This window comes from Lagopus leucura, unplaced genomic scaffold (genome assembly GCF_019238085.1).
Source record: "Lagopus leucura isolate 7727_CA_CO unplaced genomic scaffold, USGS_WTPT01 Super-Scaffold_100062, whole genome shotgun sequence".
NCBI classification, from domain to species: domain Eukaryota; kingdom Metazoa; phylum Chordata; class Aves; order Galliformes; family Phasianidae; genus Lagopus; species Lagopus leucura.
Genome location: NW_024962307.1, coordinates 733,246 through 749,032, shown reverse-complemented (window position 1 = coordinate 749,032; position 15,787 = coordinate 733,246). Strand labels below are relative to the sequence as shown.

At 47.7% G+C, this 15,787-nt stretch overlaps 1 protein-coding gene across 5 annotated transcripts in view; it reads right to left on the bottom strand.

Moving 5' to 3' along the window:
- The window catches only part of PPP2R2A (protein phosphatase 2 regulatory subunit Balpha), a 38,448-nt gene that overhangs the window by 22,014 nt on the left and 647 nt on the right, over positions 1-15,787 (bottom strand). For 2 of the 5 annotated variants that reach the window (XM_042886708.1, XM_042886710.1), the window contains exons 3-4: positions 13,493-13,556; positions 10,246-10,320 (exon numbers count right to left, since the gene is read on the bottom strand). In XM_042886708.1, coding sequence (XP_042742642.1) covers positions 10,246-10,320; positions 13,493-13,556 — 139 coding nt within the window. Of the gene's footprint in view, positions 1-10,245; positions 10,321-10,444; positions 10,573-10,909; positions 10,962-11,794; positions 11,917-12,260; positions 12,331-13,492; positions 13,557-15,787 lie in introns of those variants that run through there. The other 3 variants (XM_042886707.1, XM_042886711.1, XM_042886709.1) reach the window with 3 other exon arrangements.

Genomic DNA, 15,787 nt, shown 5'->3' with positions numbered 1-15,787 from the left:
TGAATCACTGAAGTGTTTACTCACCTCTCCAAGCTCAGACGGCTTAGAAGCTTCTCCTCAACACAATAAGACATCTTACTCAAGACAGCTCGCACCAATTAGAACAGAACATGCCCGCACCAAAACGGCCCCTCCATCACTTATCCAAGGGTGCATTCACCGAGATGGCACTGGAAAACCTGCACTACAAAGGGAGCTACGTATGAATTCACATCACCAAATGCCCGTTCAGTATGAAATGTTAAAAGGATGCTTTTATTTGGATGGCTGCTCTTTAAAAGAATCAATTGTTTCTACTTCATGCTATATTTACTTATCACATGGCGTTTGCTTGTATTTTTTTTTTTTTTAATTAAAATACCAATATAGCTTCCACACTACTGAGGAAAACACACCTGTTTCTGCCTGCATTTGTGCATTTTATCACCTTTTTCTTCCTTTACTTGAATCAGGTGATGGAGGAGCCCTTGAATTCACAGACTCACAGAACTGTAGAATGCCGTGGGTTGCAAAGGCCCACAGTGCTCACCAGATCCAACCCCCTGCTGTGTGCAGGTCGCCAACCAGCAGCCCAGGCTGCCCAGAGCCACATCCAGCCTGGCCTCGAATGCCTGCAGGGATGGGGCAGCCACAGCCTCCTTGGGCAACCTGTTCCAGTGCCTCAGCACCCTCTGGGGGAAAAACTTCCTCCTAATATCCAACCTAAACCTCCCCTGTCTCAGTTTAAAACTATTCCCCCTTGTCCTATCACCATCCACCCACCCCCTCCTGTTTATACGCTCCCTTCAAGTACTGGAAGGCCACCATGAGGTCTCCCCAGAGCCTCCTCTTCTCTAAGCTAAACAATCCCAGTTCCCTCAACCTTTCCTCACAGGAGAGGTGCTTCCAGCCCCCTGAGCATCTCGGCAGCCCTCCTATGGACTCGTTCCAAGAGCTCCATGCCCTTCCTGTACTGTTCTGAGCTCCTGCTCACAGTCCCACACCTCAGCCCACAGAGGCATTCATTCCTCACCTCCATCACAGCACCCACACCGCAGCACCAGCCACTATCAAAGGCCAAGCAGCCCTCTCTGAAGACTTACTTCAGGTATTTTCAGGAGCTTGTTTGTGTTCTGAAGTATTGCAGAGCTATTTATGGAAAAAGTCTGCTGGAATCGCAGCCAGAATTTCAATAGGCTGCACAGCACAGAAAAGCCAGTAGCTCATTCTGTTTGCAAATAATATATTTGGAAATAACACGCTGCACCATTGTTCTGCTTGGATGTAACAGAAGCCTCTGGGCAATGCCCTCCTTGATTTGTCACTGAGAATGCCAGCTAAGAGCATGGGAGCATCTTGACTTTCTTTTTTCTGAGGCCATTACAAACACACACAGCAAGTTAGCAGGACGTTAGGAAAATATCAGGATTTGACTGCCTTTTAGAATGAGCAAATGGAACTCTGCAGTCTGGTTGGCATTTCTGTTCAGCAGAAAGCAATTCCTGGAAGCTATCCTGCTGTTTCGCACTCTTCCCATACATTCTTTGACCAGAGCTTTTATTTCAGGGAAAAAAGCCAAGGCCAAGAATTCCTATGGCTCTTCATCTTCAAGTACTGCATTGTAGAACGTGAGAAACCTTTGCCTATCAGACACATCTGCTGCCTCCTGCTAAGGAAGGAAAATAAAAGGAGGACAATAAAAATAAGAAAAGCACTCTCCCTCCTCTGCATTCAGGTAGGTAAGAGGCACAGCACACAGGTATTGCAGGCAGTGCTGAGGAGCTCACAGGTGCTGCTGGCGTTTGCAGCTGAGATGAATACAATTCTGACTATTAAGAGATTGTGGAATAGGAACTTCTGATAGCTTCACTCACTACAGACAACTTCTGCAGGTGATACAGAATGAAACAGATGCATCTTAACACCTCTGTAAGGCAGGTCTTCATGCCACAGAAAAAAGGACCCTACAAATCTGAACAAAACACCGACCGAATTCTTAAGGGAGTTACTTTACATCTCACCTCCTCTATCTATAGATTAGGATCCCTTCCCTGATCTCAGAGAAGTTCTACAACAACTATAAAACCAAGGTTTGGAGCAATTAGTTACATGACCACCCCACACAGATCTCCAAGTTTCAGAAGCCCATTTGGACAACAGGCAAACCAGTCTTACAGATAAAGAACACAAAGCACCGAGGGCTGAAGTGATTTACTGCCCTGAATCCTGACTCATATGATTGCCTTTCATCGCCTTACTTTTCACTCCCTCTTATCCCCTCAGGACAATTAAACACAAATTTTAAACTTGGTTTAAAAACAACAACAACACAACCATGCAGTTATTCAAGAAATTTAAGGCCCATTCGAGAGACACTGTTTCAAAAGAACAGGAATTGCACGGCACCAAACAGCTTCCACTTTAGTAAGGCTTCTCCAAAAAGAATCCCAGCACAAAGGTTACGTGACAGAGGAGGGCTGTGCACATGATCTTCCCTGCTGACTTCTTCATAGTGACAGCAGCCAGCAAGGAGAGCAGGTGAAGCCAGAAGTGCTCCTACGCAGGCTGTGCTCCTCTGTGCCATCATTTTTTCCCCCATCACCACGCTTAATCCTCGCACAGGAACACTGAGTAACAGCACAGAGGTGACCTCAGAGCACAGTCACAGATGACAATTTAGATCAGAGATTTTCAGGAACAGCAGAGGGATGAGGATGTTATACAAGCAAGCAGGTGAGGGACTCCCAGGTTTGGGATGAGCTTCCTCATGTCAAGCTCCAGGGAGCCGGCAATGACCCCAAGCAGTGCTCTGGTACTGAAATGCTGCCTGTTTGCTCTTTGCCAGTGACAAAACTGCTGGGCGACGTGCAGCACACGACCTGCTCCAGTAACAGCACCAGTTAACCCTTCCCAAAGGGGCTGCTGTAGAATGAAGACGTTACCATCAGAAATGCATGCTTCAGCCAATGCCCCCAGAAGCAGCTGCCACCTCTACACAGCGAGCCTGGAGGGCAGCATTCAGGCTGCACTGTGCTTAACTTCTCATCCCATGCCCAGGCCACATTTCAGTACAAACGAGCTTAACAGTAATTACTGAAAGATTTTTTTCAGTTCTTTCAATGTTTCTAAGTGACCCCATACATGATGCACTACGGACACTGTCTGATAATTTCAGTTTCAAAAGGAGGAGGTCCAGCAACTCGGAAGGGTCTGTCAGAACCAGACATTTAGAGTTCGAGATTAAAAAAGTATTTTAATAGACTGATTTTGTCTGAACATACACAGCTCTATTTCCCAAACTTGTCAAACCACGCAGCATTAACTGTGTGCCTGGACAGCACGCAACTCCCAGAGCTCCAATGCAAGGCACTACCACCAAAAACACAAGGAGAAACATCCAAACAAAATACATTCTGCATACCTGGGAAACCAACCTTTCTTACAGCACAACTCTTAAATCCTCTCTTCCTGACCCTGATTTTTTTTTCCTCCACAATTAGATGCAAGCCTATCTGCCAGAGGGGTTAACACATGACCCCAATAGGCTGGGCTCCTTAATGGTGCTATCACTTGTGGATTGCTGGGAGGAAAATACATTTTTCCAAAGGATGTCTGACCACATTAATAATTTCTCCTCCAGTGCTTACCAAAAGCACGAGAAGTTGGAAGAAAAAAAGCTCACAGTTACTTTTATTTCTGTATCCAAATCACAGCCACACACAGAAACCTCCAGGAGTTGCCTTCAGTAATGTTACCAACCTGTACTAACAACACCTCCATGATGCCTTGGTTGCTCTCTATACTACATATATGGTCAGTCTTTATGGTGCTGTGTATTATAAAACAAAGAAAGGTCTGGAAAATATCCTTGTCTGGAAAATACCCTTAAAGCAGTAGAGAATTAAGTGTGTGTGTATATATGTATGTATATATATATATATATATATGGATGTTATAGAAATAGCTTCAAGAGCAGCATTTCCTAAGGAACACATGGAACGAGTTCGGTGCCATCACTAAGTGATGTTATTTTCTGGGGGTGAAACAGGACATCACAGGTTTAATTGCGCACAGCAGCCTCGTTCTACAGCATCTAAATAATACATTAATTTAGATGAAGGAAAAACTCCAAACAAGGGATCAGTTTTTCAAATCATATTAAGAGCGATAAGACACAGCAAGAGATTATCATTCGTTAGATTATCTCAAGTGCTTTACTGTAAAGCAATCAGTAAGTAATCCAGCTCCCAATTAACTGCTATTCTTTTCCACGAGAAACTAAGCCATACTGATAACAAGAAAACAACCAAACAACAAAGCTAATGACAATGCTAAACAAGTCCAGAATGGCTTCTCTTTTCACACACTGCTTGTGTGGATGCTGGGGGAAGAAAATCTGTCCTATGCACACTAGTTCTGCTGCAGATCAGCACTGCTGACATCCCAGTGACGGATGGCATTGAGCACAGCATTGCTGGGCATGCTCTCACACGTGTGACTGGAAAAATCAAGAGCTGTCACAGCGCAAAGCAGCTTGAACACTGGTGTGTTCCTCCTTCCACACCAGGCAGTTCTGCACTCCCAGCCCCCCAGGCACATCTTCATCTCCCTCTCTTTGCACTCGCAGTGTCTGCACACCCACACATCCACAGAAGTTTCAGCTACCATTTAGTTCAGACTGAACTAAAATCCAGCCTGGGATCACCACCACAGCAGTGGTAGTTGATATATTTATTGCTGGCCTTCCAACAGCACAAAGCACATCTCAAACAGCAGAGTTCCGAGTCCCTTCTGCTCATTTCGTTTACCATTTGCAACAGCACAGCACTTGGAGATCAGTGTCTTGTACTGACTGTACTTAAAGTCCTACAGGAGACTGACTCTCTTCCAGAGTTCCTCCTCTTCCTCGAGCTGCTTGATCTCTTCGCTCCATGCTGTCACAAGCACACAGCATTGAGAACCAGATCAGGGTTCAGTTCAGCTGAGAAAGAATCCAGTCAAAAGCACAGTTTTAAGCATTTTTCAGCTGGATCAGCTTCCCAGGCGAGTTCATTGTGCAGTTACATGAATGCTGGTGCCAGCAAAGTGGGAAGGAGTGCCTCTTTAAGCAGAAATGCTGCCAAACATGTAGCCATGGCCTAAATAGGCAAGTCAGAAGACAGCAGGAGAAAAAGAAAGGCAAACAGCACAGCTAGGAACACCCAGCTCTTAACTCTTACATCAGCACTGCATCTGCCAGAAGCTCTCCTGATTTTAGCTCTCCCCTGCACATGTTTTGTGAAGCCCAGTGTGAGGATAGAAGTAACCAAAAGAGAACCTGGAGGAAGCACCTTTAAAATTCAAAGCCACAGAGCTGTAATCCTGCAGGGCTTCTCCAGACAGCAGAGCTGCGTTCCTTCGTATGGCTGCTGTCTGATCATTAACTGCTATATTAACGACACAGAAATAAACTAAAAATCAGACGGGAAAAGGAGCATTAAGTGCAAAAGATCCCAAGAACAGCAGAATGCTACAGAAAGAAATAGCACAACACTGCTCAGCATGACTGCCAAGACATTTCAAGCTGCCATTTAAACCTGTTTGCAGCCCTCGCTCTTCTGAACTAACACTACTTTATGGGCACAGACAACTTAACCCCAGAAGTTAAGCTCCTCACTATAACTGCATTCCAATCTTTTGGGAGAGAAAGAACTCCTCCTCCCCTCCTACTGCATCAGCGCCTATTGCAGAACAGCCCAACCACTGCTTCCACAACAATGCCACTGTGTTTCTTCTGGGTGCTGCCCACAAGCCCAGCTGGGTAGGAGCCCTCCTTCCCCATGATCCCAGCAGCATCCCTCTATGCAGAGTCAGACAGCAGCCAAGCCAACAGAACAGGATGTGCCACAGCCGCACAGAGGAGGTTCTGCAGCTCTAACCCCAGTACTAACAGATGCGACTTGACAAGGAGAAAGTTTTCTGATAAGCCAGGAGAAGATAACAAACTTCACAAGGTGGTAAACTGCTCTTTACAGCAGTTCCCGTTCCTGACTTCAGTCTTCCTCAACATTAATGGCAGCTATTTTGGTGTACTGAAGGCAAACCACCAGCACTGCTGAAGCACAGCTGCTCTGCAATTTGAAGTCAGCCAAAAATAAACACAAAACTACAACTGAAAGTTGTAACATACCTAGATCAAACAGAGAAAGCATTCCCAAACAAGAGACTTGTCAAGCCTTGTTCTTATCTCTGACCACATGCAATTTGTTCAGGGACAGAAACGTCAGGGACTTCATCTGCTCATCATGTCACCAACTGCAACAGCCTACAGCACCATAAAGAAACACAAATAAGCAACAGACCAGCAAAGAAGCACAGACCAGCATCAGAGCAGCAGCACCCAGGCACCGAGGAGTTAAACAACTTGTCAGAGACGATGGGTAATCACTCAGGGCCAAAGCTTAGGACTTAAGTTCCTGGCTTCCAGCCTTGGATGGAGACTATCAGACTTTTACGTATCTTTGGATTACACTTGAAAGAACATTTAGATAGAGCAGCTTGACTCTTTTCCCTCTGCCAAGTAATTAAACAAATTTGACTTAATTTGTTCTGAAGTATGAACTCATTCCATTAAGCCAGCATCCAGTTTTCAGGCAGTCTAGACTTACAGTTCCTAAGCTGTTTCCAAGCAGAGCTGCCACCATGCTGTATCTTGGAGAGCTTAACAGAAGAACAAAAACAAACCATGCAACAAAGAAACAGAAGAAAATCTCTCGTCCTTTTCAGCAGCCATTCCCACAAAGGAAACTTCTAAGAAAATATGGTTATGTCTCCTTTCGAGCACTTCTGGACAGTTAAGTCTTACCTGCAGTGAAACAGCAATGGCACCGAGGGGACAACACTCAGGAATTACAGCTTATTGAACACCCTGACCACAGAACTTACAGTCTCTGCTTTCACCACCAGCAGAGTTCTGCCTGATCTCGTGTCCTGGTTCTGGATCCTCCAGAGCTGACAGAACGAGATGAGCACATCTGCAGCAGGACTGAGCTCCAGCAAGACAAAGGTAAAATAGAGAAGTGAGGAAGGCTTCTGCGGAGCAACAGATTTGCTGTTTGAGAAGCAGAGACAGCAGGAGCTGCGATCCCTCTGCCCTGACACAATGGACAGCCACACGACAAAAAAGGCAGCCTTACTCCATCAGCTAGAATTAAACACCCAAAAACGTAATGAAGCTGACGCTCAGATTTCAAACTCAGAACCTAATTTCCGCATCTAACCTCAATGTGACAGAGCCAGGCCAAAGCTTACGACCAAAGAGAAGCTCCATACACACTGAGAGGCTCTTCTCCACTGCTCCTCATGGAACCAAGCCCCTTCCAGTCATCAAGTCTTTGCCAAAGCAGAGTGGCACAGAAAGGCTCTCAACAATCACCGCCACCTTCACTCCTCAGGCTTTAGTAACAGCTTCCCCCTCCTTTTCCTTCCATCCCTCGAAGAAACACTGTCACATCCACCCACCACACTGCACCTAGAAAGCCAAAAAATTAAGAACTGTCTCATATGACAGTTTGTGCTTCAGCCATCAAACCTACCAACACCGACCCAGAAGGAGCCAAAGCGCCTGAAGAGCTGCAGGTGCTCCTACTGCTGAAGGTGAGGAGCTCACACCTCACCCAGACGTGCTGGAAGCTGCATACCAGCATTCTCCACAAACTTTACTGGTTTGCTATCATTATCGTATTGTCACTGCTCTCCCTTGGCTTATTTATAGCCAACATTTCAAGGAGACTATCGGGTTAAACTTTACTGCTTGCTGCAATTAAGCCGATGCAGTTTTCCTGATTGACACTCCCTGGTTTACGTTAACTTTTCTATTTAAACATCCCAACATTCTATTAAGAACAGGAAGAAAACAGACAGTGAAACTCCTTCCATTTCAGTTTTGTTTTTCCCCCTTCACTTTCTGTGAGTGAAGTTTCAGTATTCCACCAAAGTCAGCTTTCTAAATTTGAGTTCCAATGCCATTCCATAAACCAGAAACCCACACCCTGGCACTGGCAAACTGGCACTGCCCTCACCCATAGGGGCGAGCAGAGCCACACTCATTAGCTTGCAGACCACAGCAGTTAAAGGACCATTGAAGTTTCAGACAGCACCGTTTTCTTAAGGTTTGGCTGTGGAGCATGCCACAAGAAAGCAGACAGGGGAGGGAAAAAGGTCAGAGCAGGCTCAGAGCCACTGACAACTTGTCTGCTGGTATTCTGAAGGAGGACCAGAAGCATGCAAAACTGCTGCTCTAATTCTACAAGAACTACACAAGGCTCCATCTTGTTAAGTGAGTCTAACTTCAAGCCAGAAATGTAACTTAGAAAAAGAAAAGGTTTAAGTTTTAGCTTGATGCACTATTAACTTTCACAGCAGCATTATGGGGAAACATTACAAAGCTCAGCAGGAACCCCAAGGATTGGATGGAAGGTAAAACTTCATTACAGTTACGACAGCCGGCTCCCAATAAATTCCAGCAAGCATCCTGAGACCCAGACACTCAGAAGAGCTCAGAACTTCAGCTCCACAGATTACAACCAACTATAACTCCAACTCCGAGACCCCGTCCCAGGGTCAGATGCAGACACACACATCAGACGTCCAGCAGTGCAGTGAAGCTCTGGGGTCTGCACTGTAAGCTGGCAATGACACCAAACTCTTCCCTGGATCACAGAACCACAAACCTATATATTCCATACTCCAAAAAACATTCTAGAGAGCATCAGGACTGGCTTGCCAGCACTGAAGGCAGCTAAGCTCATTCCCTTGCAGCAGAGGCTGCCCTGATCTCCACCTGGGCTCACAGCTCAGCTCACCCGCCAGGAAGCAGAAAGCTTTGCAGTCGCCCCTCATGGTGCAAAGCATGAAGCCCTGCAGCAGCAAGGGAGCCAAGGACAAGCTGCTTCCTGACTCCTGCCTTCCCACATCCCTGTAAAAGCCACTACCATAGCTCATTACTATTACATGCAGTCAGCGTGTCTGTTTTAATGAAGAATTATTTGCAAGCATCTGCCACACAACCATCACTCTTTCAGTATTTGCACCTTGAGGATTTAGCTTGACATGCAATAAAAATAAAGGTTAGAGAATTTAAACTCCATCAGAGGAAAAGCTTACTGCTTTTAACAGTAGTTCACAGCTCGTGCCTCTAAAGATACTTTCTCAAAAACTCTTAAATTAAGCTTTAAAATAAACTTGCAGTTTTCTTGCTTCCAAAGGCCATCCTTCACCTCACAAAGTGACAGCAGCCTTTTAAAGCACCTTGTCTGCCACATGCTGTAGCTAATAAATAAAATCAGACTCTTATTTTCTGCCTTTTAAAATTCATCTGAATCACACAGAATGGAGAAATAAAGGGAACTGCAGCTACTGCCCTGCTAAACCCAACATTCATCTCACTTCTCAGCAAGTCAAAGCACTGGGGATCATTAAAGAAAAGTTACAAACTGCATAATTGACAAGGCCAACTGCCTGCAGAAAAACAAAAAACACCTCCTGATCTTACAGGTTGTATCATGCAAACTTGTGGCCAAATGCACTGAGAAGTCCAGAACTTTCCCAAAGCAGAGAGGAATGCAGAAACATTGCCCACAGCACGACCAGGACACAGCAAGTGGGACTCCTCCAAGGATGCCCGATCAGGTAACAGCAAGCACATCTCGTGCAGCCACTATCAGAAGCAGCCATCTTGGTAAGAGATGACACTTGTCACTGCCAGCCCTGCTGCGGTGTATTTACGCAGTTTCCGTATTGTTTCTAACACAGAACCCCCTGTCAGCTTCGAGGTAAGCAAGCACACAAAATATTCTGATTTCATCCTCCTCTGGTTCATAGAAGCTGGGGAGACCGGGAAAAGTCACTCCATCTTTATCAAATACCTGGATCTTCAAAGAATACCAACATTAATTAATTGCTACACCACCTCCCTGTGGAACGCAAGCATCACGTGCCCCACTTTGCAGATCAGGAACAGCAGAAAGCAAAAGCTGAGCGATGGGGAATCTAACAGTTTGGGAAAACAGCTACAGTGAGCACTTCAGAAGGCTGAACGGAGTCCTTCAAAGCAGGAGGAGAACCCTGCTGGTGTGCTCTGATCCTGACTAGAGGGCTCTGAACACACACAAATGTCCATCTGCTGTACCCAAATTGCATATGATTGAGATTGGAAAGATTAAGATCTGAAGAGCAGCTATAGGAAGCTGGGGGGGAAAAAAAGATACTCTGAAAGATTGCTCTTACCTTCTGCTACATCATCATCCACAGCGCCTTTCACCTGAGAAAAACACCACTGAATGTCATTTCCTCCTCCAGCTCCTGAAAAATACAATACAAAAATGAGACCCCCCAGCGCAGCAGGAGTCGCCAACCGAAGCTTTCAGACAACACTGCTCACACCCACTTCCTCAGCAGCGGGGCTGGCACGGCCGCCCCTCCCCACCTTTTTCCTTTACAGATATTGTTTTCGTCCTCAGCAGTTCGCTGGCATCCAAAGCAGATTTAGAGGGAAAGAGCAGAGGCAGAAGTGGACGGGAGCAGCTCGCAGGGCTCACACAGCTGGCACCAAACCTACAGCGGGCACTCAGCACCAGCATCCTATTTCAGAGAGCTGCTTCCTACTTTAGAAATCAGAGCCCTCTCCCAGCACACACAAAACTTGGTTGGTAAGCGGCAGAAAAGCTCTGAGTTCTCAGAACATTTCAATCGACACAAACCAAGCATGCCAATCATTCCCTCCCCTTCCAAAAGCCCCGAGCTGAACTTACATGCTGAAGGCTAAAGAAAATAATTCTACCACAAGTTTAGCTCTCTTAGCAGCAGTAATGAAAGCAATTATCAGCTTAAAAAAAGCAGCAAACCCCAGCAGAAACACAAAGCAGCAATGTGAGGTAATGAGCTCTACTACCATAGAACACGGATCGGAGAGAAAACTTCAGGAACATCCCTGCCCCGGTGGGAGGCGGCGACTCATTTGAACCCTGAACCAAAACACGCACAAAAACCACCACCCATTTCTTTTGCACTGCATTCTGAGCAAATCACCGCCAGGCTGAGGACACACAGGAAGGGGCTGACATGGGCCTGCCCTGCTGCCTCACCATTTGTGTTTGCTTTTTTTTTTTTTTTTTTTTTTTTTGGCAAGCCAATGTCAAAATGGAACTTTTCCTCAACGCAATTCAAGCAGCCTGAGCAACAGATGGCATTTACACGTTAATCCAGAGGGCTGCAACCGCTCCTGGCACAACAAAGAATGCAGAAGGGATTTCACCCCTCTCCTATATCCATCTGATGGGTTAAAAAAAGAGCAAAAGAGGTGGGAATTCGGAGCTCAAAGCTGTCCTTCCAAAGGCAACCCAGCACTTCAGCGACGCTGAATGCAATCGGTGGGTGCTTGCTGCTCGCTCTGCTTTCCTTTCTGAAGGATTACAGTGAAGCAAAGCACGCAGCCGGTGAAGGCTACAGCAGCACTCAGCTATGCCAGAGATGCCAAAACGCCTTTAGCAGCAACGGGGCTGCACCCACATCCCCCCAACCCCGCACAACCCGCTCTCCTCCTCCTCCTCCTCTCCAACCTCCTCCTCCGTCATTCCACGCTGCCATGGTGCCTGCTGCTAAGAGGTGACGGCTTGTAAGAGAAATCAATCACTGCCCTCTTTGCACGATGGCGAAACGCTGCCTTTCGCACGGCTACCTCGAACCGTGGCATTTTCTCCGTTTATTTTTAATAAAACAAAAAGAGGAGGGCGGAGCGTGGGAGAGCGGCGGAGGGAGGAAGAGGCGAAGCACAAACCGGCACGGCCGCCCTCGCTCCGCTGGAAGGGCGATGCAACCTGCAGGAGAAGGAACGCGTTTCCAAACGCAACTGCCAGGAAAAGTGAGGAGGAAGAGATCCCTCATCGCACGCAGCAACAGAGCGCTCCGGGATGCGAAACGGGGAGCAAGCAGAGAAGCGATGAGAAGGGACGCCCCGAAAGCCCGCGTTCCCGTATTACAGCCCGTCACTCGCAGAGCTGCGCCCGCAGCCCCAGCGCCAAGCAGCCGGGAAGGCGGCGGGCAGAGCGCCCAACTTCCCCGCCGCTCCCTCGTGCCATTTTCAGGCAGGCCGGCAGGAAGGGACGCGGGGCCGGCCGAGCAACCGTAGACCCGGGGGCGTCTCCGCTGTCGCGACCCGACCACCGCCGCCTCCCCCCCCCCACCCGGCCGGCCGCAGCCCCACCCGCGCCCCCCGCCCCGCGGCAGCCGCCCCTTCCCCTTACCTGCCATGTTGGGCTCGCGAGAGCGGCCGCGGCGGGTCGGGCGGGCTCGGCGCTACGCGGCGGTGCCGGCGGTGCCGCGCTCGGGGCGGCCGCGGGGGGCGGATGGCGGCGGATGGCGGCGGGGGTGCGGCCGGCTCCGCTCCTGGGGCTGCCCCCGCTCCGCGCCTCGCTCCGGCCCCCCCCCGGCAGCTCCACTTTCAAAATGGCGCCGGGCGAGCTGGGGGTGACGTCACTCGGAGGGGGGGCAGCGGGGCGGGGGGGGGGGCGGGGCGGCGCGGCCCTGCGCGGCTTCCGTAGCGTTGCGTCGCTCCGCGTGTCCGCGCTCCGGGCGCTCCCTGCGCTTTGCTCATTCATTCCTTTTTTTTTTTTTTCTCCTTCCCCCCCCCTTTTCTTCCCCTCCTCCCCCACCATTTCCTTGCGCTGCCGTCGCACCCGTGCCTCCCCCGCCCTCCTGGACGCACCATCCCACCCGCACCCTCGGGCTCTGATTTCACCCAGGAGCCCTCGCTGCCGTTCCCCCCTCGGAGCCATTTTTAGCTGCCTTTCCCAGCGCAGAGCCCCGGCCCGGCCCTCCTGCACCCACCGGTGCCGTAATTAACGCACAGCGCTGCGGCCATCGCTTCGGCACCATCTGTTGAAGACCTCGTGAAAGTCATCGGTTGGCAGATATTTGTGCAAACGCTGCCATTCTTGGCCGGCAGGGCAGGGTTTGCTCATCCAGGTTGCGCTTTGAGAATCATGAGCTCATCCCGCAAACCGGGCACTCCGTCGATGTGCTTCCACGCGACTCTCCCACACTGCTCGCGCACTTCCAGCTCAAAGACAGACTGCTCAGCTCCTCATCAAACACAGCACAACACAGACCATAGAATGGTTGGAAGGGACCCCAAGGATCATTGAGTTACGACCCCCTGCCACAAGCAGGGCCACCAACCTGCAGACCTGCTAGCCCAGTTTGCCCAGGGCTCCATCCTACTTCCCTTGGAAACCTCTAGAGCCAAAGCATCCACAGCCTTCCTGCATTTGGTGCACTGAGCGCCCCCAGACAAGCTCCCCATGCCTGGTGCACACCAGAAACCCAGAACTAGTCCAGCCTGCGGGTTGCTTTGTAGAAAAGCATCTTTATCAGTACATTCCTCAAAGGCCATGCGTGCACATCAAACAATTCATGGGAACAAAAAGCAGTATTGGAACTCACCACATGTGGTGTGTGCTTTAGAGAGGCAACTCACCTAAGTTTGGGAATATCTGGAGCCACATTTTTTGCTTACTCCATTTTGAGAACAAGGCAGAAACCTAGAGAAGCAAACACATTGGAAAATGTCTGCAATCAAGAGCTCCTCCTGGATCACCGTGGTGCTGAGGGCCTTCCCTTAACACATGGCCCACATTTCCCAGAGCTTGGAACAAATCCACTCAACTCTACAGACCTCTATTTTCACTTTATTCCAGAGCTGGTACAGAAGCTGCCATCCCTCTTGCTTCAGGCTCCCTTTAAGCCATCCTCACCCCTATACAGAAGGAACTGTTCCAAGAAAAGCCCCATTTATCCATTGCATTCTGTACTACTACTGTAGAATTTGGCCCTTGTAGCGGAACGAGCATTGTTGAAAAGGACTTGCAATTTGCTCTGTAATATAAATTAATGAAGCTTTAGCACATAGCTTATAATTAGAACAAAGTTCCTCTTCGAAAAGTTTTAATATCACACTGCCAGAACGAAGGATCATAATTCCAACATTTCAGGTTTTTGTTTTGAGCTAACTGAGCTATAGACCATAATGAAGTATAATAAATAATTAACATTAAATCACAGCCACGGTAATTAGTAAGACATCTTGGGAATCACAGCGTTTGCTCGCTTGGCAATTCAGGCACACATGTTCACCATAGCATTAATGGTTGGGGCAAATTAGCAGCAGCATTTTGCAGCCTGCACGTCTGTAAGCATATACAGAGGACCCTTTGATTTCACTGCAGTTTAAGCATTTCTTCAGGTGCTCTGGGGAGATGGTAACTGCGAGATGTTCAGTTTACACACAACCAACAGCACAAAGCTTCCTTGGATGTTTGTTCTAATTATGCTTGAATCATTAATTCTTGCTACACATCGAACCCCTTGAATTCAGAGCAAAGGGCCGCATCCAGGAAATGAGAACAGTGCAGGGACAAAGACTCACAGAAAAACATCTCCAGTTGCTCATTAAGGACCAGTACACAGACAGCAGGCAGCTCACAGCAGCATCAGGAGCTGCAGAAGTTCAAACAATTTAAAACTGAAATGTGACCAATGGCCAATTAAAAACTACACATCGGCGTCAAGTCACTGATCAAACAGCTATGGCCCCAAGAACTGTGTCACCAATCCATTTTCTATCTGCTTCACTTTCCTAGTAATTTGACCCGCTACACAAGACTATAATGAATTACAACAACTCACTTCAGAAATAAAGGGAGTAATTATCACCAAAATTATCACTGGAATTGAGTAATAGCTGGGTCACTGCAAGTTAACAGCAGGGCGATGCGATTCGTTCCTGCTGCAGTTCCTTGGGACTTCATATGGTCTGAGCACAAAGTATCTCAGCAACAGGGGTTTCTGCTGCTTTTTGGGAGAGCAATGCTTGCTGGCATTCACCCCACGTTTCCCCATTCTTGATTTCACGTGACTGCTTCTATGCACGTAGCCACTTAATTAACAGCCATTATCAAAACAGCACTCTGCCTTTAATGCTGCCAGGTGGAGCTCCACACAAGAGGTCAGGCAGCCCCTGCTTTTTGGTAAGCAAGCAGCTCATGCCATCTCCAAAGTGTCAACTTCGTTGGATTAAAGCTCTGCTATAACAAGGGGAAGCCTCAGCTTTCTCTTTCAAGAATTACAAAGGATTTTTTCTTGTCTCCAGTCTGGTGCAAGCAAACTGAAAGACTAATTAGACTTGGAAAGAATTTTGTGCTTTCATTAAAGTTGTAGTTTGCAAGACCGGTTTAAAACCAGCTCTGAACTTGATCTGTTTAGAGCAGGTTTAGATTGTAACGGCTGAAACCACAATTTGCAAAATATTAGTTTTGGATTAGTAAAGGATTGGTTAAGCCCAATTTACAGAGGATTTGCACACCTGAGTTTTGGCAGGAGATTTATTTTAAAGAACTTAAAATTCTTTAGATTCTATCTCCTGAAGAATTGCAGCCAAGAATGCAAGGAAAGCAGGGCTTCTGTGAAAGAAAAATGGTGCTGGAGGTAATGGGCAGGAAGCACCTGTCGGGGGGTAGCAAAACGAGCGTGTTTTAATTAGGAGGCATCCCAGAAACTTCTAGCTAAAAGAAAAAAAAGTAGAAGAGATGGCTAGCTTGACATCCATCCAAAGCTACATTCTTACCACCTTCAATTTTCTCACTAGGTTTTGGTTAGTTCTGGTTGCTTCTAGGGGAAGGTGAATCTGACCACAAAATAAGAGACTTACGATGGGAAATTAGCTTGAAACTGGAAGCATGGCTACAGGGCAAAAGAGGAGATCCACCTGACACAA